This window comes from Euleptes europaea, chromosome 8 (assembly GCF_029931775.1).
Source record: "Euleptes europaea isolate rEulEur1 chromosome 8, rEulEur1.hap1, whole genome shotgun sequence".
Taxonomy (NCBI): Eukaryota; Metazoa; Chordata; class Lepidosauria; order Squamata; family Sphaerodactylidae; genus Euleptes; species Euleptes europaea.
In genome coordinates, this window is record NC_079319.1 from 74979806 (window position 1) to 75004329 (window position 24524).

The following is a 24524-nucleotide window of genomic DNA, read 5'->3' on the forward strand; positions in this document are numbered from 1 at the left end:
CCTGGAAGAGGAGCTATAACCTTTATGAATTATCTTTAACAAATAAACTTCAAGAGTCTAGAAGCACGTAATCTGTGGATGCATAGGTTAATTACTGTTACAATTACAGCAGTGACAGACCCCTTTTTCATTTCAGTGAAGATACACATGTGCAAATACATGCATACACAGATTAGCTCCCTCCACTGAAATTAATTCTGAAAATCTTCTAAGGCAAGGGTGTTCTAAAGACACATCCCACTACGGAAGCATTTGTGGATTAAATATCTATCTGCAGAGTATGGTGTTTTTGTTTTTACATTCAGTTAGCATTGAATTCTGTAAGATTTGTGTAAAGGTGTAATAATATAACATTTAAATAAGATCACAGAGAAAAGGGATAAGAATCAGTCACAGGAACACCCCTCTAATTGCTCCTGCATGTACTTGAAATAATCAAAGAATACAATCTGCAAACTATTCACTTCAAAGTTATCACACTGAGACCCTACTGAAATCTGTATGTCAGAGTAAGCAGGTTGCAACCAAGGCAGCCCCAGTCTTATAGCTGGTACACAGCTTGTCTTGCTGACTCACTCACCTACCACGTTATCCTGGGAGAAGGGTTGCTAACCTCCAGGTACTAACTGGAGTTCTCCTGCTAATACAACTGATCTCCAGGCGAGAGAGATCAGTTCACCTGAAGAAAATGGCCACTTTGGCAATTGGACTCTATGACATTGAAGTCCTTCCCCTCCCCAAACCCCACCCTCCTCAGGTTCCACCCTCAAAACCTTCCATTGGTGGCGAAGAGGGGCCTGGCAACCTTACCTGGGAGTGAGGCAGGCTCCACCCTATAATGCTACTGACTTTCCCATTAAAGCAACTGGTGCCATATCTTGGGTACAGAGGACTGTGCATGACCTCTGGGAATGTCTGGGGAGAGAGGACACTGCATAAGCACCAAACAAACCCCTGACATCCTGGGTCAACTGGCAACATAGGTCCACAAGTTGTGGCAGTTGTTTTGCCACATTTGAAACCTTACGATCTCTTTTGCCATTAGAGAAGCCCATAAGACCGATCACAAAGGTATTATTTGCTTAATCCATTTACGACCACATTTTACATCTGAGTTTCTAATTCTGTGAGGACTTACTGGCAACCATCTGTCTTCCTACAGCTACAGTATGCTTCTGAATGAAAGCAAGCATGTCATTGCCTCTCTACAGTCATCCACAAAAGCTGACTAATGATAACCAAACTCGCCCAGTTTCTCAGGGGTATTTTACAAGATTCTCTGACCTCCAGGTCAATGAACCCCCTTTTTTTGCCAGGATGAACTTCCTTAGCTCAGGGTTTCATTAGATGAGACGTAAAATACAAGTTCAGGTTGGGGGTTGAATGTCTTCAAAATAGTTGGTGGGGAGAATTGGCTGTGGAACTGAGTGGCGGCAGGAGGAGCTTCAACCTTTCCTCCCACACTGATGCTTTCAACAGCAAAAAAAATATTGTGGTGGCTTTGCTGTTGAAAGCTGCATAGGATGGAGGGGAGAGAAGGCCGAAGCCTATGGTTGCCAACTTCCAGATACTAGCTGGAGATCTCCTGGGATTACAACTGATCTCCAGCCGATAGAGATCAGTTCACCTGGAGAAAATGGCCGCTTTGGAAGGTGGATTCCATGGCATTATACCCCATTGAAGTCCCTCCCCCCAAACCCCACCCTCCTCAGGCCCAGCCCTGAAAATATCCAGGTGTTTCCCAACCCAGAACTGGCAACCCTACTGAAGCCCCTCCTGTGAGCACACCATGCTCCGCAGCCAATTTGCTCACCACCCCTTCTACTTTGAAGACAAGGCCAGGGAGGACATGAAATGCCACCCAAGTTGCAATTTACACAAGGTTTTGCTGACTGGAAACCTGCTCCCCAGTCTGCTTTTAGCTTCAGTAGTGAAAGACAGTACCTGTGCTAAAGCAGCCCCTGGGGAAGGCACTTCCAGTTGAGGAAATGCCATGGGGTGATGTTTATCCCCCCATTCCCCCTCCCCAATCAACCCTACCCCAGAAGCTGCTTTAAGCAGCTCAGTTACACATAATAGGATCCAAACGCAGACCCCCAGCATCACACGCTGCACAATTCATAAAAAAAAGGTCCATTCATTGCAGATTTATGCTGAGCTTTGCTATCCTTTTTTTTACAGGGAGACTTTGATGTAACAGTGGAGCTATTTAACGAAGACCAACGCACTATTATTTGTTCTAATTTTACCGTTCTGAGCCACTGAGAGATTTTTGTAAGTCCTTCAATCACTGCATCAGCTGAAAATTTGGAGGTTTTTTTAAAGAGAAAAACTACAGAGAGACCGTGTTGCTGTGAAATAACAGCACACAGAGGTTTAGGTGCAATTACTCCTTACGTTCTGTTGCTTTTAAAGAAGTGGTAAAACCCTTGAGTGTCAATTTATTCCTCCAGATTCACCCAAAGTATATTTAGCTTTAGTTTCATAACATGCCGGTTTTTTGATTAGATTTTTTGTTTAAACTCAGCCAAGGGGCAAGACCATTAACAGTCATGATTCTTACAGACAGATCTGGACTTGCCTTCAAACTGGGATGGGGAGCACATAGGCTGCACAGCATTGTGTGGTAGAGAGCAAACATATGCATTTGTTCTGGAAGCAAGCCTCAGAGCATCTTTATTAGGATGTGACCACCATTATAAGGGAAATGGCTTTTTTTTTGCCATCAAGTCATAGCTGACTTATGGTGAACCTGTAGGGCTTTCAAGACAAGAGAAGTTCAGAGGTGGTTTGCCATTGGCTGTCTCTGCGTCATAACCCTGGTATTTCTTGGAGGTCTCCCATCCAACTACTTGCCAGGGCCGTGGCTGAGAGTGTGTGACTGGCCCAAAGTCACCCAGCAAGTTTCCATGGCAGATTGGGGATTCGAACCTGGATTACCCAGTTCCTAGTCCAACACCTTAACCACTACACCACACTGGCACTCTACCGCTCCACTACGCCAGGTTTGAAGCCCTAGTCCAGCCCAGCAAGCCTTCCTCCAATAGATGAGGCTCCTCCGCTAGAGGAAAAGAAACTTTGGTCAGAGGAAGGTTTCGAACTTGGTCAAACAGAATGATTTTTTAAAAGTTTTACCAGAAGGGAGGGGATTGCCCTTAAAATGGTGGCATGAAGAATCACCATTGCTCCCCCTTCTCCTGCCACAGGTCAACACTAAGGCCCTGCTTGCTGAAGCAGTTTGGGTTCAACCACAGGCTTTCTGTGTTTATTTTAAACAACCTTCTTTAAAAATTCAAATGCAGCCTTTAGGGCCGCTTTATCAAACTGGGGAATGGCACGGGTGTGACGCTTGCTGTAAAATGTCACCACTAAGCTGCTTCTATCCCCACTGGAGGGGGAGGATACACATGTGGTGGTTGAAAGGGTCCTCAAGTCGCAGCCAAATTATGGCTAACCCACAGCATTTTCAAGGCAAGAAACCCCCCAAAAAATCTTGTTAGTCTCTCAGGTGCTACTGGATTGGATTCTGTCTGTTCTGCAGCAGACCAACAAGGCTACACTCTGAAACTATCTTCAAGGCAAGAGATGTTCAGAGGTGGTTTGCCATTGCCTGCCTCTGTGTAGCAACCCTGGACTTCCTTGGAGTTTTCCGCCCCATGTACTAACCAGGCATGACCCAGCTTAGCAGCTGAGATCTGACAAGATCAGGCTAGCCTGGGCCATCCAGGTCTAGCAGGATGAAAGGCAGCTGGCATTTTTGACCAAGAAAAGGGAGGGAAGGCATGTGCAGTTTATTCATGGTAATTAGCGCATTCCAGACTGAATTGCCCCGCACATTTTTTTTTTGAATTTTACATGCTGAACATTCCGGAAGTGACTGCGAACATTCCTGCTTTGCATTACTAAAAAGCTCACTTAACGCGATCTTTGGCGTTTGCCTCGAAGAATCCTCCTCAAAGAACCATGCAAATCAACAGCGCAGCAGCGCGTTAGCTATACACATGCTAATGACTCTGCAATCAGGAACAAAGGAGCAGGCGAGTTGTGGGGGGGGGGATTTCTCCTTTTGCGTCAGGACCGTGAATAGGCATTTTTAAAGTCACATTTTAAAAAAGAGCTTTGAGTGAGCATCAAAATTGCTTTCTCTTCCCCCCCTCCCCGCATGACATTCTTATTCTGATAAAGAAACCATGGAGGGTGCATTTGCAAAAGAAAAGGTGGGTTTAAATAAACACAGAAGAAATTGTAATATGGAGCTGACCCCTGAGGAGGATGGATGCAAGCCAAAGAGCCAATGTACAGGCAGCAGACACCCTTGCTTTCTTGCTTGCTACTTTCTGATGCTGGGACTTCTATGAATCTTCTTACTGTGTGATTTTCATTGGGTTAGACAAATCCACCTCTTTTTAGTACGTAAAATAAAGGAGACAAGCTGTGTTTCATTATCCGGCACCTTCTGACACTTCATCCCGGCCACTGTCCCTTCCCTTCATCTTTGTCATGATGAAGTGAAGGCTCTTTTCTTTCTAACAGTGGATATACCCACTTATCTGTTCCTCTTTCTGAAGCTTCTTTCCCACTGAGTACCAGCCACCTTCTCCACCCAGTCTTGCACAACATGAAAGTATTCTTGCAATTCCTTCTCTTCTTCCTTCCAATCAACATTACACAGTTCGATATTAACTATTACTGTTTATTAAGGGGGTTACTTCCCATGGTCTGCATATAGGGTTGCCAACCTCCAGGTAATAGCTGGAGATCTCCTGCTATTACAGCTGATCTGCAGCCAACAGAGATCAGTTCACTTGGAAAAAATGGACCCTTTGGCAATTGGACTCTATGGCATTGAAGTCCCTCCCCTCCCCAAACCCCCTCAGGCTCCGCCCCCAAAGTCTCCTGCCAGTGGTGAAGAGGAACCTTGCAACTCTATCTGCATACCACCACTTGGTAAGTTGTTTACCTAAACCTATGCACATGGCCATTTTACCATACACTCACACGTAAATCCTCCTTACCAATATGCAGAAAGGTACTGTTAAGCTATCACGAGGGCACACCTCCCCCACTCACGGGTAGTTTGATTATCTGCAAGAACACTGGATCCCATACTTCAACAGCTATTCAATCAGGTGTAGATGTGTGGTAATGTTTTTCTCATCATTTGGCAGGACACTGTGCGTACCTTGCTTACTTACTGGCACACAGTAATGTGGTTCCATGCATAGAACGCTAGCACAATGAAGGATAATCTTTATTTACCCTATGCAAAGTGTGTATCAGTGTACAACTTGCTGTGTACATGCTTGGTACTCTTTGGAAAGGGAATACCCAAGCTTGCTTGCAAAAATCCTCGATTAACTCACAGATTGCAAAAGGAACATTTTCATACGGAGAGCGACCAACAGTTCTTGGGGACAAAGGAAGGAAAAGTTACGTCGTTGTAATACAGCTTTAAAATAGACTACCAGTAGAGAGAGACAGCAGAGGGGTAACAGAGAGCAGATAGATAGATAGATAGATAGATAGATAGATAGATAGATAGATAGATAGATAGATAGATAGATAGATAGATAGATAGATAGATAGATAGATAGATAGATAGATGATAGATAGATAGATAGACAGACAGACAGACAGATAGATAGACAGACAGACAGACAGACAGACAGACAGACAGACAGACAGACAGACAGACAGACAGAGATTATTTGCGGCCCTTGGCCAGATAAAACAAGATACATGGACTAAAATGGTCTTACTGACAAAGGTTTACAGTCCGAGTCTTAAATCACTTAAAAAAAAAATTAAGATAAATAACATCCAAGTTACATCTGCCATTTGGACTAATAGACTACTCTGTGGCAACGAATTTTCATGAGAGAGCATGTATGAGAAGAACAAGACATATCTAGCCAAGAACTTGTGAAAGAGGTCTCTTTACCTTGTCCCCTCCCACCGCCCCCACCTTCTGAACTAGAAACTTAGGCAGTTTCTGCCAAGCCAAGTTTGACTGAGGTAACATCCAAATTTAGAACCCACTTGACAATTACTGCAACTGTCTGCCTAAAATAGCCTTACAGACCAAATTCAGCTACACCTAGCAACTTAACAGATTCTGATTATAACCTGAGTGAAAGAACGTTCTACGGTGACTCACAGCTCTAGAGAGGAAGCGGAAAATACTTTTTTTGACAGAAACACGGACTTGTGAAGTTCCCAATCAGTCCTTCCTAAAATCAAAAGATGGAGGTATTAATTGCTCTTCTCCTTTGTGCAAATGCTCAGCAACTTTCTGAGAAGATTCTGCGTGGATTTGAGACAATTTTGACAAAAGAGTAACTTTGGTGCTGTTTAAAATGAGGCCTTTTTAGAAAGTGCTTTTATTTTAAATGGCTTAGTGTTATGGTAATTCATGTTAATTAAAGGTATAAACTATCTGTACTGGTTCCCAACCGGGGGTCCGCGGACCCCTGGGGGTCCGCGAGAACTAAATTAAGGTCCGTGAAACAAAGTTATAAACCCATAATAAATTAATATTTTCAATTAAAAGTTCTCTATTATAAAATATATATATTCAAATATTATTCTAAGTTTAATGTTTAACTAACAGTTATGATTAAAGTTTATTTTCAAATTCTCTGAATTTTTATTTTGAACCTTGGGGTCCCTGCACCGAACAAAAAAGTCCTAGTGGTCCCTGGTCAAACAAAGGTTGGGAACCACTGATCTAGAGAATGATCACACAGCTTGGTCTTTTAAAAAAATGTTTATCAGAACCTTGTGCAGCTTCAACATGCCTCAGGGCTATGCAGGTAAGGGAGTTGGGATTTAACCCTTCAACTTCTTCTTGATTTCATTGTTCAGTACTAGCTTTCCCATTCTGTTATTAACAAGAAAAGATATGAAAAGATAGCCCAAGCTACATTCAACAAAGACCCTGGCTTTCAGGATGGCTCTCAATCAATTAACCAGATTATGAGGCGCCTGCTTCAATGTATTGTGTTTTTTGATGAAAATGCCCCGAAGTTCATGCACAAAACTTTCAGAGATTGGTTGCTCCACTTAAAGGTATAACCTTCCACATATGGTACTCTGCATTAGTTTCTTACCTAACAAATCATTAAAACGATCCAGTAGGTGGCCATGTTAACCTCCTCAAAGTCACAAGGCCTTGTGGTACCCATGATGCTTTAATAACATAAGAAGAGCCATGCCGGATCAGACCAAAGGCCCATCTAGTCCAACATTCTATTCACAGTGTGGCCAACCACCTACCTCTAGGAAGTCCACGGACAGGAAGACTGCAACAGCATAATCCTGCCTGGGCTAGTGCTACCCAATGATTGATTTAAAAAGGTAGAGAACATCGGGTGTATAAAAACCAACCCTTCTTCTCACTCACCTTTTTTTTTTTCTAGGCTAAACAGCCCTAAGCATTTTAACCAATCCTCACAGAGCAGCTGCTCTAGCCCCCTGATCATTTTGGTTGCTCTCTCCTGCACCTTTTCAAGCTCTACAATATCTTTTTTCAGGTGCAGTGACCAGAACTGTACATAATATTCCAAGTGTGGTTTCACCATATATTTGTATAAGGGCAGTAATATGATAGAACCCGTTTTATTTTCTGTTCCTGTTCTAATTATGGCCAAAATGGAATTTGCCTTTTTCACAGCAAATATTATGCTATAACATTGCTAGAATTTATAAACCTGGAGATGGATCAGACTTGAATTTGAGATCTCTTCTCTCTATCACTGGGGTACAAGGCAGAAAAATCACATCTCTTCTACAGAGGCAGCAAAACATTGACTTGGGAAACAAACTTCAGCAATAACATTCTAATCACATCGGCCAGTCTTGGCTCGACGTGGCAAAATAGCTGTTTAGTTTATTCGGAGACTTTTCCTCACTAAGGAACTGCCAAGTGATTTGCTACTTCAGCTAATCTGAATTGCCAGTGGGTAACTGAATGCTAAATAAGCACTTTCCTCTCTTAATTATAGTCTTTATGTTACATGATTTAGACTGCTCTTGCTTTTGTTTGCAATACAGGCTGGGCTTTCATAATAGCATGTGAAAGAATATGGTTACGAGGGGGGGAGCTAGGGCAACGTATAAACGCGCGCGAGCAACTAGAGAACAACTCATCTGAAAACCAACAGCAAAGAAGCATGGAAATATTACTCATCTCCTCTTTCAACTCATGGATGGCTGCATGGGATAAGCAGCAGGAAGCCTCAACGCTAACCCCTGTGCACTGTTTGCATACATCTAATTACTGCCACCCGTCTCCTTGGCACAGTAGGACAGTAATCCGTCTGGGTGCCCTAAGAAAGCCAGGCCAATTATGTACTGTAAACTGCCCCAGATTTGTGTGTGGTGCTGGAAGCACCATCTTTCAAGGAAAATAAAAGGAGACCGGGGGCGGGGGAGACTTGGGGGGATTTCGTTCACTGAGTGCCAAATTTTGTTACCCCTCCACAGCCAAAACTCTAGTTGATCTCAATTGAGAGATTAATTCAAGTAAAAATCAACATGGGATTAAGTGCAGGGTCTCCCAAAAGGAATACGTGTTAGAACCACCATGCGGGCATAGAGGCCTGGTATTTACTGTTATAAAGGAAATTTGAAGGCTATTTTATATGGTCCCCCACCAAAAAAAAATTCTTCAAGTGGAGAACTTATATTTGGTAATAATGCAGAATAATGCTGCCATATGCTGGAAACATACAGCATTACAAATCTTCCAATTCTGCCATATACAGGAATAGATGAGAATTGCATTTAGGAGACACTGGGGTGGCCTGCACCAAAAGAGAAAAGCTGTTTCATCAACTCAGATATGCCCAGATTAGCATTACACTATGAACTGATGCAGTTTATTTATTTTAAATATTTCTATATTGCTTTTCAGTAATACACTCAAAGCCATTTCTATATATAGACATTAAAACCCACAACAACAGGTAAGACAATCAGCACAACAGGTCAGTTTCCAAAAGCCCTTTTAAATAGTTCCTTATTTCCTTTAAAATTCGCTAGAGATATCACTTCCCCCACTTATTCTCGGCTGTCCATTGCAAAGGGCTGCCACCCAAAACACCCGAGGACAATATAAAAGCATCCTATCCTCCTAGGGTTGCCAGGTCCCCCGGGCACTGGAGGGAGGTGGGGTAGGGGTAGGGTTGCCAGATCCATGTTGGAAATCACCTGGAGATTTGGGGATGGAGCCTGGGAGGACAGGGACCTCAGTGGGGTACAATGTCATAGAGCTGCCCTCCAAAGCATCCATTTTTCCCAGGGGAACTATCGCTGTAGTCTGGAGATGAGCTGTACTTCAGGGGGGGGGGGCAGGTCCTACCTGGAGGTTGGTATCCCCTTGGTGTTGATTCTTCATTACAGTTGGAAGATTGACAACAAACTGTGATGATCTTAGGGATAAGTTATGGTGTGAGCTCAACTGCATGGGAAAAGAACTGGATGGGCTAGATTACAAAATGAGGAGGAGGAGGAGGAGGAGGAGAAGAAGAAGAAGAAGAAGAAGAAGAAGAAGAAGAAGAAGAAGAAGAAGAAGAGTTGGTTTTTATATGCCGACTTTCTCTACCACTTAAGGGAGACTCAAACTGGATTACAATCACCTTCCCTTCTCCTCCCCACAACAGACACCCTGTGAGGTAGGTGGGGCTGAGAGAGCTCTAAGAGGGCTGTGACTAACCCAAGGTCACCCAGCTGGCTTCATGTGTAGGAGTGGGGAACCAAATCCAGTTATAGATTAGCATCCACCACTCATGTGGAGGAACGGGGAATCAAACCCAGTTCTCCAGATCCAAACCACCACACGATGCTGTACATGACATCACAATAATGTAGCTCTCTAATCATACCCTTCACCCCTTTAGTCTTAATAATTCCTCAGGAATGTTCTTAGTTGCCTGGCAAAGACGACACTGGATAATATTTAGCAAACATTCTCTCTGTTTGATCAGCCATTAACCCAACACTGGTATTTCCATATTGTGCTTGAAAAATCAACTTGATAATTTAAAATCTTCTTTGCCCACAAAAAAGCACATTGTCTTCCACCACAAATAGGTGCTGTTAGTTTCAGGATTGTGCAACATGACTGAATTTTATTCCAGCAGGAACAAATCCTTTAGTAAAGGTTTAGGCTACCTGCTTGGCCAAGCCAGATGTAGGCATGAATAACTTTCATTCCTTCCTCCAAGGAGCTCAGGGAAGCACACAAGGTTCTCCTTTCCTCTGTTTTACCTTTACAAGAAGGCTAAGTTAGATCAAGAGTGACTGGACCAAGGCTGTGTGTGTAAAGTGCCGTCAAGTCGCAGCCGACTCATGGCAACCCCTTTTTGGGGTTTTCATGGCAAGAGACTAACAGAGGTGGTTTGCCAGTGCCTTCCTCTGCACAGCAACCCTGGTCTTCCTTGGTGGTCTCCCATCCAAATACTAACCAGGGCTGACCCTGCTTAGCTTCTGAGATCTGACGAGATCAGGCTAGCCTGGGCCATCCAGTGAAGGCTACCCAGTGAATTTCATGGCAGAGTGGAGACTTGAACCCAAGTCTCCTACATCTTAGTACAATATTATAATCGCCAAGTTATCTCTCGTACAAATCAGGAATTGTTAACATGCACAGCTGTCTAAACAGAGGTTTACTGGCACACTTTATTATGAGTCTAGTAAACTCTGTTAAACATTCTCTAAGGAGATCTGAAAGCCACAGAAATTGCAGACGGGAGGAACTGCTTCACAGATTCCAGACAACCAAGAATTCTAAACAGAAAACTATAAAAGATATTAAACCTCCTTCTGCTAGTTCAGAATTATGAACAGCAAGTAGCAAAGACCAGGCTGATTACTGCCAGCTTGGTGGGCTAGAGGGGGGAAACATGAGTTCAACTCAACAGATTGCAAACTCAGTGATTAGAGCAAGTAGGGTTGCCAGGTCCACCACTGGCGGGAGGTTTTTGGGGCGAAGCCTGAGGGGGGCAGGGTTTGGGGAGGGACTTCTATGTCATAGAGTCCAATTGCCAAAGCGGCCATTTTCTCCAGGGGAACTGATCTCTATCAGCTGGAGATCAGCTGTAATAGCAGGAGATCCTCAGTACCTGGAGGCTGGCAACCCTAAGAGCAAGACAGGCAGCGTTAGGCAGGCTGGTCAGATGACAGCTCATTCTTTATCCCCATAGACAAGTTACTCAGAGGCTTCATAGTACCAGGTGGAATTCCACTGATTCCTCTTGGGACTTTTGAGAGTTTCCAACCTCAAGGTAGGATCTATAATTATCCCCAAATTCCCCTAGAGTTCCCATAGAAAAAGCCGGCAGCTTCAGAGGGCAGATTCTATGCCATCATATCACTGTGGGGCTCCCTCCCCTCTCCAATTGCCAGCCTCTCCAGGCACTGCCCCCAAATCACCAGGAATTTCCCATGCTGGAGATGGCAACACTGTCCCTGACGAACTAACAGTAGGTCACCTGCATATTTATTTCCTTCATTTATAATAGCAGGAGATCTCCAGCTAGTACCTGGAGGCTGGCAACCCGATCCTTCTAGCAAGATCTTATAGTGGTACAGATAGTGCAGCCCTGGCTCAGACACCGCCCCCCCCCCCCCAGTGATTTATATTTATTTACTGCCTTACAGGTATACACACAGTTATTTTACACTAATGGTATTAATTTACTATCGATACTTTCCTGTGCAAAACACATAGATCAGGGGATCCACTGTAACAATCATCCACAGTGTGCCTGGACAACATGCTGGAGCACTCCAGTGGGTACTCGCCTCTATAAGAGCCCTGGTGAATTCCAGCAATCACACGGACACACGGCTTGTAAATTCAATGGGCAAGGGAGTCAGTAGTCACTGTGATGAAAGAGCACATATTTACTGAATTCATCGTATAACTTTATGGTTGCCCGTTCAGCAGTAAGCCTGCAGAAGTTCTACAGGCCCCGCTCTCCCAGGGTTTCCTAGCCACAATAGGTTGTGTAACAATCCTAGAGCTACCTTTGGTTTCAGTCTGCACACTGGAGCTTCCTCAGCTTACACAGATCTGCAGTATTATCTGTGCCTGTCTCCCTCTGTTTTCCCTCCCCCTTTTTTCACGCTCTCTTCTCCGCCCCCTACAAAAGTCAACTTTGTTTTCCTTTCTTATCCACCAGCAGGAATCCTGGAGTGGTGCTCACCTGGATCACCCTCCTCAGTGAAGCCCCTGGGCCATTTGACTTTATGTACATTAGTCCCACAACAGCCAAGATCAGAGTTTAGAAGGCCTCAGGGGGCTAGTGGTGAAAGGGGGAAACTCTGCAAACATCCTTATGTACACGTGTCATAGAATCGGCGGCAGTGTGTCTACGTGTACACTACCTTTCTGAGCATACCCACCCACAGTGTTCCTGCAATCAAGTTTAGAAGACATTGATATACTGACAGCAACCAGAGATATCAACCATTAGAGGGCAGCATGTACTTATAAAGGATGCTTTTCTATTTCCATACCCTACCAGAAAATATTTTTGTTAGTCTTTAAGGTGCTACTGGACTCTTGCCCTTTTTGACTACTTTCTATTTCCAGTGCTCACAGATATAAACAGGAGTCATTTTAAACAAAAGGAAGTTCCCACAATGGTTAAGGCCTTGGCTCCAAATAATAGACATTGTTATCCGGATGCAACTTTTAATTGTTTAAACTGGTCAGCTACACTTTGAACTGATTAATGAGTGTTGGCCAATTTTAACTGGTAGGGATGTGAATTCAGAACGCACTAGCTTAATTTTGCAAGTATTGTTGTTCTGATGGATAATATAATCTAGTCATGAGGAGGGCAGGGTTTGGGGAGGGGAGGGTCTTCAATGCCATAGAGTCCAATTGCCAAAGCAGCCATTTTCTCCAGGAGAAGGATCTTTATCGGCTGGAGATCAGTTGTAATAGCAGGAGATCTCCACCTAGTACCTGGAGGTTGGCAACCCTATGTACGTGTGTTGAATGTAACATAATAATTACCCAACACATATATAAAGAAACACAAGTATACACTGGGGTTGCCTGTCAGCAAAAATACCCATTCTAAAACTCACCCTCAGGAAACAACAACATCTTGACATACCGATGTTTGGTGACCATGACTTTTTTGCGGCTATGAAAGCCTATCCTGCCACTTGGATACAACAGTCATAATTTCTGTGAATGGTCTCAAATTGCTTGCTTGGCTGCTGAAGATCTGTGTTGCGCTTCAAGGAGCAGAACAACGCACTTCCAAGATGAGAAGTGGTGGCATTTCCCCCATGAAGGAGAGGCAGAAAATTCCTGCTACTCTCTGGAGCTCATTTACCTGAGACCGTTCTTGCATTTTTGTCCCCCAAAAGGAGCTTTTACAGTGGTATAAACTGAGCTCACAAAGAGAAAATAAATGATGACAAGTGGGGTGTGTGTGGCTTCTCTCGCAGGTGGGAGGGGAGCAGCTTGGGAAGGAAGGAAGATGCTCCTGCCTTATTGCCACCCTCCCCAGCGTCATCCCTTCACTTTTCCCTATGGCAGTCTTCAGTTTTAATATGCTGCATAGATCAGAGATAGGCAGGGTTGCTGTATGGGGGCGGTAGCCCCATCCTCCCAGTCACCTGCTTCAGAGGGGACTCTGGTGGGGAACAGCCTCACCCAGGCAGCAATGAGGAAGGCAGCCTGGCCAGGGGCTGCGGAGGAAGGAGGAAGGATGAGGCCACACCTGGGATTGTGCGAGCAGTGGCCTCAGAGCCCAGTAGGGTTGCCAGCCTCCAGGTGGGACCTGGGGATCCCCTGGAATTATACCCCATCTCCAGACTACAGAGTTCAATTCCCCTGGAGAAAATGGATGCTTTGGAGGGTGGACTCTATGAGTTTCTCAACCTGGATCTGGCAACGTTCCCCCCCCCCATCCCCCGCCGTTGGCCAGGGGATACCTGGCAACCCTGCACACATTACACTTCACATTTGTCCTTCATGGGGGCTTTTAGTCAGATGTCAGCTGCAAGTTGCCAGCTGGGAAATCAATTCTCACATACATGGGATTCAGCTTGGGACTGCTGCATATGTGGAGAAGGGGCTTTCGCCTCCCCAGTACCACTTTCCTGGTTCAAAATGGTCCTGGGGGAACACTATTCACCTCGTTGGGGAAACGGTTACATATTCCATCTGTACATGTGGGCTCCCCGAGAGGGTAAATAGTGCCCCCTGGCCCTATCAGGTTGGGAAAACATTCCTGGGAGAAGGCAGAAGCCCCTTCTGCCCACATGTCTTGGTCCCAATCTGAATCAGGGCCTCACATCTTCAAGAACAGAGTTCCCAGCAGGGAACTTACCGGTACATCTGATGTCTGACTAAAAGTCCCCTTGAAGGACAAATGTAAATGATACGATGCAGTGAAGCCCTCGGATATTCTAATAAACCCAATACATTTGAAAGGCAAAGGCTTGCTCCAGTTGCCACTCCAAGGCAGATGGATTATACAGAATGGGTGTGATTACTGGATTTTTTCTTGCATCTAACAGGTTTTCAAATGCCACAAAAGGGTATTAATACTACAGTGAGAAGTCCTCGGCTTCACCAAATATCCTTTTCCTATACACAGAGCAACCTCATTTATCACAATTTCCAATGTGCTGAGCAAACAGTGATAGAAAAATAATATTTACAAATAATTAAAAATTAGCACTTATTTTTCTGCTTCAATAGAAATAATGAGCACCATAAAACAATTCTGTAAAGATGAATAAGCTAACACTTGCTAATAGAAAATAACTTTACAGAGCAATTTGATGGTATAGGTGCTGAACATTCCATCTTTAACACTTCACCTGTGCTTATATACATGCTTACCTAGTCAAGCCAAAGAGATAAAAAATTTAGACATCCTAAATGACTGTGCCCTCGAACAGTTGGTCATAGCCCCAACCAGAGGGGAAGCGATCCTGGACTTAATACTCTGTGGTGCTGCCAGTGACTTAGTGCGGGATGTGGATATAGTTGAGCCAATTGGCAATAGTGACCACAATGGCATCAAATTTAATGTATATATAACTGGGAAAGTGACTGGGAAATCTCACACAATTACCTTTGATTTTAAAAGGGAACTTCTCTAAAATGAGAAACCCGGTAAAGAGGAAGCTGAAAAGAACAGTTAGGAGGGTTAAATCTCTGGAAAAGGCTTGGGGGTTACTCAAATTCACATTGCTAGAGGCTCAGCTAGATTGTATACCGCAGGTCAGGAAAGGTGGTAATAAGTCCAAGAGGTCACCACCATGGCTAATGAAGGAAGCAATTAGAGGGAAAAAGGCTTTCTTCAGAGACTAGAAGGATTGCCCAAATGAGGCAAACAAAAGCAAACACAAACTGGCACAAAGGAAATGCAAGCAGATAATTAGAGATGCAAAAAAAGATTTTGAGGGACATATCACTAAACACATCAAAACAAACAATAAGAAATCTTTAAGTACATTAGGAGAAGGCAAACCACCTAGGGAAGCGGTTGGACCATTGGATGACAATGGGAGTAAAGGATCTCTAAGGGAGGATAAAGCGATTGCTGAAAAACTAAATGAATTCTTCTCATCTGTCTTCACTGTTGAAGATAAAGGGCAGATACCTTCTCCTAAACAGAGGTTTTGTGGAGGGGAGAATGAGGAACTGGGGCAAATAGAGGTAACAAGACAGGAAATCGTAGAATGTCTAGACCAGTGATGGCGAACCTTTTAGAGGCCGAGTGCCCAAACTGCAAACCAAAACCCATTTATTTATTGCAAAGTGCCAACATGGCAATTTAACCAGAATACTGAGGTTTCCTCCCAGCTGGGCGGCGGGGAGTCCAGGGAAGGGGGGGCGCTTGAAGTTCAAAGCCCGGGGAGTCCAGGGAAGGGGGGGCGCTTTGAACTGTTCTGAGCAGTTCAAAGCCTGGGGAGTCCAGGGAAGGGGGGGGCCTTTGAACTGCTCCGCGCTGCCTGAGCAGTTCAAAGCCCGGGTAGTCCAGGGAAGGGGTGTGTGCTTTGCAGAGCAGTTCAAAGCCCACGCCGCTCAGCTGGGCGGCGGGAGTTTAGGGAAGGCAGACGCGACGGCTGCGCATGCCCACAGAGAGGGCTCGGTGTGCCAAGTCCGGCACGCGTGCCATAGGTTCGCCAACACAGGTCTAGACAAACTGCAAACTAACAAGTCACAGGGACCAGACGTATTCATCCTAGACTTCTTCAAGAACTCAAATGGGAAATTGCTGAACTCCTAACAAAGATATGTAACATGTCCCTTAGATCAGCCTCTGTACCAGAGGACTGGCAAATGGCCAATGTAACACCCATTTATAAAAAGGGTTCCAGGGGGACCCAGGAAATTACAGGCCAGTTCCAGGTAAATTGATGGAAAGCATTATTAAAGATAGAATTGTCAAGCATATAGAAGGGCAAGGCCTGCTGAGCAAAACCCAACATGGCTTCTGTAAAGGTAGGTCCTGTCTCACTAACCTATTAGAGTTTTTTGAAAGTGTCTGATAGTCTGATAAAGTTTATTGTTTGTGGCCGAAGACTATCACAATCTATCATACAAATCATTAAATTGAAAGTGTCAATAAGCATGTGGACAGGAATGAGCCTGTGGACATTGTGTATTTGAATTTCCAAAAGGCTTTTGACAAAGTCCCCCACCAAAGACTGCTAAGCAAACTTCATAGTCATGGGTTAAGAGGACGTCCTCTTATGGATTGAGGACTGGCTGAAAAATAGGAAACAGAGAGTAGGAATCAATGGTCAGTTCTCACAATGGAGGGATGTGAGCAGTGGGGCCCTCAGAGATCTGTGTTGGGACAGGTGCTTTTCAACCTGTTCATCAGTGACCTGGAGTTGGGGTTGAACAGTAGCCATGTTTGCAAATTATTTAGGGTGGTTAAAACAAAATCAGACTGTGAAGAGCTCCAAAAGGATCTCTACAAACTGGAAGAATGGGCATTAAAATGGCAAATGAGATTCAATGTGACCAAGTGTAAAGTGATGCATATTGGGGCAAACAATCCTCACTTCACATATACACTGATGGGATCTGGGCTGGTAGCAACAGACCAAGAAAGGGATCTTGGGGTGGTAGTGGATCACTCAGTGAAGATGTCAACCCAGTGTGCGGCTGCTGTAAAAAACGGCAAAATCCATGCTGGCCATAATTAGACGAGGAATAGAGAATAAAACTGATGATATAATACTGCCCTTGTACAAATCTAAGGAGCCCCGTGGCGCAGAGTGTTAAGCTGCAGTACTGCAGTCAAAAGCTCTGCTCACGACCTGAGTTCGATCCCGACGGAAGTTGGTTTCAGGTAGCCGGCTCAAGGTTGACTCAGCCTTCCATCCTTCCGAGGTCGGTGAAATGAGTACCCAGCTTGCTGGGGATAAAGGTAAGATGACTGGGGAAGGCACTGGCAAACCACCCCGCAAACAAAGTGACGTCACCCCATGGGTTAGGAATGACCTGGTGCTTGCACAGGGGACCTTAACCTTTACCGTTTTTGTATAAATCTATGGTGAAACCTTCTGGTCACCATACCTAAATAGAGCTTGAGAAAGTGCAGAAAAGAGCAACCAAAATGTTTAGGGGACTAGAGCAACTGCCCTATGAGGAGCGGTTAAAACTCTTAGGGCTGTTTAGCTTGGAAATAAGGTGGCTAAGGGGAGACATGATAGAGGTTTATAAAATTATGCATGGTTTGGAGAGAGTGGACAGGGAGAAGCTTTTCTCCCTCTCTCATAATACTAGAACACGGGATCATCTGCTGAAGCTGGAGGGTGAGAGATTCAAAACTGATAAAAGGAAGTATTTCTTCACACACGCATAGTTAAATTGTGGAACTCCCTGCCCCAGGATGTGGCAATGGCTGCCAACTTGGAAGGCTTTAAGAGGGGAGTGGACATGTTCATGGAGGAGAGGGGTATTCATGGCTACTAGTTAAAATGGATACTAGTCATGATGCATACCTATTCTCTCCATGATCAGAGGAGTTTGCCGAATATATTAGGTGCTGTGGAACACAGGCTGGATGGTGCTGCTGCAGTTGTCTTGTTTGGGGGCTTCCTAGAGGCACCTGGTTGGCCTCTGTGTGAACAAACTGCTGGACTTGATGGGCCTTGGTCTGATCCAGCATGGCTTTTCTTATGTTCTTATGTTAGTAGTATAGCCCACAATTTCAGTAGTATATACTGCCATGGAAATATATATATGGAACTGTTACCTAAGACTCTGAAACCATTGTGTTACAGTAAGAAATAGGCAACACAATTAATGTAATACATCATTGATCTGCTTCTACTGAAGCTTAACACAATGGTAAATTTCAGTTTACATAATATAGTAAAATTAAAGTTGTTCAATAGCACAAATCAAGATTAAGCAACATCCCAGTGTCTACCACAGCTGCTCAAATGACCAAAAGAGCATAAGTGGATCTGTTTGCAAATAATTCTATAGGAGGGAAAAAACAGTGGTTGGATTATTCCAGTCTCCAGTAATATAACACTTTCCATAAAAAGAAAATAACATTCTGCTCCCTCCATCTCATTTGCACCATTATTTCATAATAGCTAATCAAACTACCACAGCAAACGCTTGTGTACGCTAATGCCACTGGTATTTTATTTTCCAAACTAGAAGAGTTCTACTGGGAAATCCAGACACAAAGAGATCTTTTTTTTAAAAGACTAGCAAATTAAAACCTACAACTTAATGAGAAGAGTTTAATATACTACAACAATACAAATATAATTCCTGCTAACAAGTCAACATTACCACAACTTTAATTGTTGTCATTCCCCCTAAGGAACTATTGGAAACTGTACCTTTGTGAGCAAATAATATTACAGAGTCATCAGTTTCTGATACAACAATTTTTTGAATTGGCTCCTGCGCCGGCACGGCCTCTCCACGCCGTTGCCGGCGCCACGGAGAGGCCGCTCCGGCAGAGGGGGAAGGCACAATCCCGCCGCGCTCAGCTGCCGGTGGGACTGGCCTCGCCACCGGCGTGAAGGCGTGTAATCGACTTTCGGCCCGATTCTCAGGAATGGGCTGTTATTCACCTCCCTCCCCCCTGAATTTCCCATTGTGTCAATTTTGCTCCTTGGAAACAGCACACACACATTTATTTTTCCTTGTGATTTAAAATTTTCCAACACTGATAACTAATAGGGTCAGATTGGCAAACCTATCTAGAACGCATCAAATTTAGGATTGCTTCATTGGGCTATATATACTGTTTTGTCTTGTGTTTCAGCTTACTATCTTTAACTTGTCAGTTTGGGGATAAGTAGGGTTGCCAGGTCCCTCTTTGCCACTGGTGGGAGATTTTGGGGGCGGAGCCTGAGGAGGGCAGGATTTGGAGAGGGTAGGTGCTTCAATGCCATAGAGTCCAATTGCCAAAGTGGCCATTTTCTCCAGGTGAACTGATCTCTATCGGCTGGAGATCAGTTGTAATAGCAGGTCTCCAGCCCCCATCTGGAGGTTGGCAACTCTAGGGATCAGGACTCTCTCAGTGACACCATAAATATATGTTGGAGGCACCTTTGAGAGAATATGTTTGAAATAAGAACAACACAAACCTATAAGCTACAGGACCACATCTAGCCACACCATGAACCACTACATCAGGTGTCCTCAACGTGGTGCCTGGGGGTGTAATAAAGTTTTTATGGGAAAACATTGGCATGAATACATGCAATCCATTCCCGAAGAGGGGGGGGGGGCACGAAACTCCTTTGGAACTGGCATGACCCCACGCTGGTGTAGGTGCCACCTTATCACAGAATAAGGTGGCACCTATGCCAGCGCAGGAGCACACATACCTGTGTCTGGGCGCTGACGGGTGCCGCCAGCCCCCACTGCCAGTGCAGCCGCGCCAGCAGGGTTTTCCCAGAAAAGAAAGCTTGCGCCAGCATGGGGAGAGGCGTTCCCGGGGTGGAGCAGGTGGGGCTGTTCCACCTTTTTCGGTGTTCCACCTTTTTCGGTGGCGCAGCCTCATTTTTTTCAGTGGGGCCTTTCCCCCCTTTTTCTTTTTCTTTTTAGAAAGGGTTTTTGTGTGTATGTCCGTGGAGGCTGGGAAGCCTCTGAGGAGGCAACACGACTCTGCCACTCCCAGCTGCCGCAGATCTACACCCCCCCCCCCGCCCCCTTCAGTATTGCTCTCTAAAAGTATTCTGAGTGTGCAGAAACAAATAGCTCATGAATGAAAGGCAGGAACAGGTGCTAAAAATCAGAGTTAATGAAATAATGACAAATCTTCCTCGTGATCCTGATTTTGGAGGGGAAAGTATCCCCTCCTCCCATCCTTATTCGTTTGCCTTGAACTTCAAAACTTTTTTTTCTGATGGTTGTTTTAATTTTGCGACTTTATAGTTCCATGTTTGTAGTCTTTTTTGTCATTGCCTGACTTGGGCCCCAGTTATCTGGGAGTTAGGCAAGCTTAAACATGATTTAAATAAATGCTGCAATCCTAGAATCCTAGAGTTGGAAGGGTCCAAACAGGCCATCTAGTCCAACCCCCTGCTCAATGCAGTATTATCAGCCTAGACTAGAGCATCTCTGACAAGTGATTGTCCAGCCTCTGCTTAAAGTCTGCTAGTGAGGGGGAGCTCACCACCTCCCTAGGTAGCCGATTCCATTGCCAACCACTCTTACTGTAAAAAATAAATAAATCCTAATATCCAGCCAGTGTCTTTCCACCCACAATTTAAACCCATTATTGCTAGTCCTATCCTCTGCTGCCAACAGGATCAGCTCTCTAACCTCCTCTAAGTGACAGCCCTTCAAATACTTAGAGAGAGCAACCATGTCCCCCGTCAACCTCCTCTTCTCCAGACTAAACAGCTCCTCACATATCTGAGAAAGCTTTCCTTGTTGTAGCGAGCTTCCCTGGCCAGCTCACTGTGAGCTTTGGCCTAGCAACCCACAGATACTCTTTTTTAGAAGAGTAAGTCCTTGCCTCCATTTCTTGAACATGTCTTTTTTCTCCCTTAGCTCATCATGGAGTTTTCTATCCATCCACATTGGCTTCTTGGATCTTAGCTCATCATGGAGTTTTCTATCCATCCACATTGGCTTCTTGGATCTTAGCTCATCATGGAGTTTTCTATCCATCCACATTGGCTTCTTGGATCCTTTACCATGTTTCCTTCTTGTTGGAATAATGAGGGCTTGAGTTTTCAAGAGCTCTTGTTTTAGGAGAGCCCACCCTTCACTTGCTCCTTTCCCTTCCAGCAGTCTTGCCCATGGAATGATTCTCATCATGCCTCTGAGTTTATTAAAATCTGCTCTACCAAAATCTAACAGACACATGTGGCTATGAACTTCTTTGGTTCCCCACAGTAAAAAGAATTCTAGGAGGAAATGGTCACTTACCCCTGAAGTCCCCACCACTTTCACCTCATTTACCATCTCTTGACTAGAGATATCCAGTGGAGCCTATAGAACACTGGTTCCCAACCAGGGGTCCGTGGACCCCCAGGGGTCCTCGAGAACTAAATTAAGGTCCGCAAAACAAAGTTATAAACCCATAATAAATTGATATTTTAAATTAAAAGTTCTCTATTATAAAAATATATATTCAAATATTATTTTAAGTTTAATGTTTAACTAACAGTTATGATTAAAGTTTATTTTCAAATTCTCTGAATTTTTATTTTGAACCTTGGGGTCCCTGCACCGAACAAAAAAGTCCTAGTGGTCCCTGGTCAAAAAAAGGTTGGGAACCACTGCTATAGAAGAATGGACTGAATACAGCTGTTAAGTCTACGTAAACTGCAGAGGGATTTTTCATACCGCATCTCCTTGTGAAACAGATACAGATCCTGACTGGTTTTCAAATACAGCTTTTACATGAATGGCCACTACTGCAGGCTGTTCTTCTGTTTTCTAAGCAAACATTTTTAGACAGATACTGTTGATGGCAGTGAAAGGTTATAAGGAAGACCAGCATTTCCTGGTATGCCAAAGCTATAATATTCCACAACGGCCCGGACCACAAGGATAGAAAGTGGAGCAGCTAAGCTGCCAAGTGAACAGTTCTGAATTCCCTTTGTAAAGCTTGGCACTGAAACAGAGTCAAACATAAAGAACCTTGCAAGGAGCAACAGATGTCAGCGTTGGTAATTTCCCCTTTCTGCCTCAGCTCCTCAAAACTGCCACAAGCTGGCTGAGCGCCCACCCAAAAGGCCTCACTCGGAGAGCTAGCCAAACATATGCTGCCTCAGGCGCTGCCAGCTCCACTGGAAAAATGTACAAACCTCAAACACACCTGTGGAAATGCAGCCATCTGCACAAGCCACTCTGCACATCTCCCTTGCTGAACCTCGGGGCCTGAATGCTATCGGGAAATGCCAGCCAGCCCTCCGACCCGCACACACACAAAAACCGCAACAGCTGTGGAAATGCAAACTGCCTGCACTTTTAACAGTTGGAGGATTTAAATACGCAACGTGACACTGGCTGTACAGCTAGCTGCCTAGAAGAAGTTACAAGCCTCAGAGTTGGTTATACTGCAGGAACGGAGGTCATTCATCATAACTAGTTCCAAACAGAGGCAAGATTAGACATTTGCCAAGGCCACAAGAAGTCTGAGCTATACTTTCCACATGGTTAGGGTTGCCAGCTCCAGGTTGGGAAATACCTGGAGATTTGGGGGGGTGGAGCCTGAGGAGGGCGGGGTTTGGGGTATAATGCCATGCAAGCCACATTCCAAGGTGGCCATTTTCTCCAGGTGGACTGATCTCTGTCGGCTGGAGATCAGTTGTAATCCCAGGAGATCTCCAGCCACCACCTGGAGGTTGGCAACCCTACACATGGTATCCAAAAATCCTGGAGAAAGCACAAAAAACATTCTTGCGTCGTGGGTCCCTTCAGTCTGCAAGCACCTCGCTCAGGGGTGGGTCCCTAAAAAGCCTGTCATGGGTGCCATAGCAGGAGACAACTTAAACCCTGCACAGGCCATGATATCTCCTTCATTCTTAAATAGGGTTGCCAGCTCTGGGTTGTGAAATGCCTGTAGATTTTTGAGGTGGAGCCTGAGGAGGGTGGGGTTTGGGGAGGGGAGGGACTTCAATGCCATAGAGTCCAATTGCTAAAGCGGCCATTTTCTCCAGGGAAACTGATCTCTATCTGCTGGAGATCCATTGTAATAGCAGGAGATCTCCAGCTAGTACCTAGAGGTTGGCAATCCTACTGTGTGCTTTTGCCAGCACTTCAAAAACCTGCCTTGTAGCCATGTAACATGTTTACCACCAGTACAGTCTCCTTCATTTCACACTCTCCAGTACTCAACTTTTAAATTAATTCAGGGTATCAGTTCAAGAAACAGGTGCAATATGCTTACCAGACATGTAATTGTTGGTTGATCTAGGGTCTGATAGTCCAATATTCAGCGCAATGGAATCATTCTCTAGATTCTGAACACATGTGTGTGTACAAGTCTGAAACAAAAGAAGCATCAGGCTTCTGTTCTATTTAAACTAAACTCATTTATTGGTGAAATACAATGAGGATAGGAAAGGACAAACAAGGTCCCTTATCCTAATCTATCTTGCTAACTTTCTAGATACGAAAAGGTAACCTGCCCTCCATTCCCTTGTGGGCTGAGAGGGCCTCAGCGCGGCAGCACTTGGCTAGCAGCTTGCTTGGATGAGGGTGAGTGGGAAGAGAGAGAGAGAAGGGAAGTTTCCCTGACAATATAACTCTAAACATCAAAGGGGACGGGAAATGATGGAGAGGTGTAGAGGTGTAACTAGAGACAACCTTCTGTATCCTATTTATCTGACTCTATGGTCAGTTACCCCCCCCCGCCCCGAACGTGGAGGCAAATGACACCGTTAAGAAGGGCATATTTCCCAACAATAATATCCATTGTCATGCACATTCTGTGCATATTATATTCCCTTTCGTAGGATCTATGGCTTTTGGTCTATGAAAACGTGCAAGTTAGGTGTGATCCTCAGTCTCAGGATACATTCCAATGCTCCCTTTAGAGTGGAACAAGTTGCCAAGCTTGTTTTACAGGTCCTCTTATCTAAAATCATAATTTCAGCTTTTTAGAAAGACTGATCAATGCACTTGAAGTGCAGCAGCAAATCAGAGCTATGTTTGCTCACTCCCCTACACACCCATCTTGCCTTGGATGATTTATAAACGTGCCTATCTCAGACCACATTTCCAAGACTCACAAAACATCAGATTTGCAAGAGTTTGATCACATGGTATTGTTTGGTTGTAACTTGCTCAACAAGGCTAGAGACAGATGGATAAAGCCATTTATCTGGGAATCTGTCTGTAAACTGGATAATCTGAGGGTTCTTTTAGCAGGGGTGGGTTTTAATACCACATTGGCAGTTGCCAAATTTATTTCCCAGTCAATTAAGATTAAAAAATACTAATTTTCTTATGGGCTATCTTGATAGTTCTTTTTTTCTTTATTTTGATCTCAGTGTGACATTGTGCAGGGTCGAATTGGCCATATGAATAGTAT

At 44.5% G+C, this 24524-nt stretch overlaps 1 protein-coding gene across 1 annotated transcript in view; it reads left to right on the forward strand.

Moving 5' to 3' along the window:
- The window catches only part of LY86 (lymphocyte antigen 86), a 39769-nt gene extending 37504 nt beyond the window's left edge, over nt 1-2265 (forward strand). The window contains exon 5 of the mRNA XM_056854155.1: nt 2182-2265. Within this exon, the coding sequence (XP_056710133.1) occupies nt 2182-2265 (84 nt within the window). The remainder of the gene's footprint in view (nt 1-2181) is intronic.
- Nucleotides 2266-24524: the final 22259 nt, after the last annotated feature.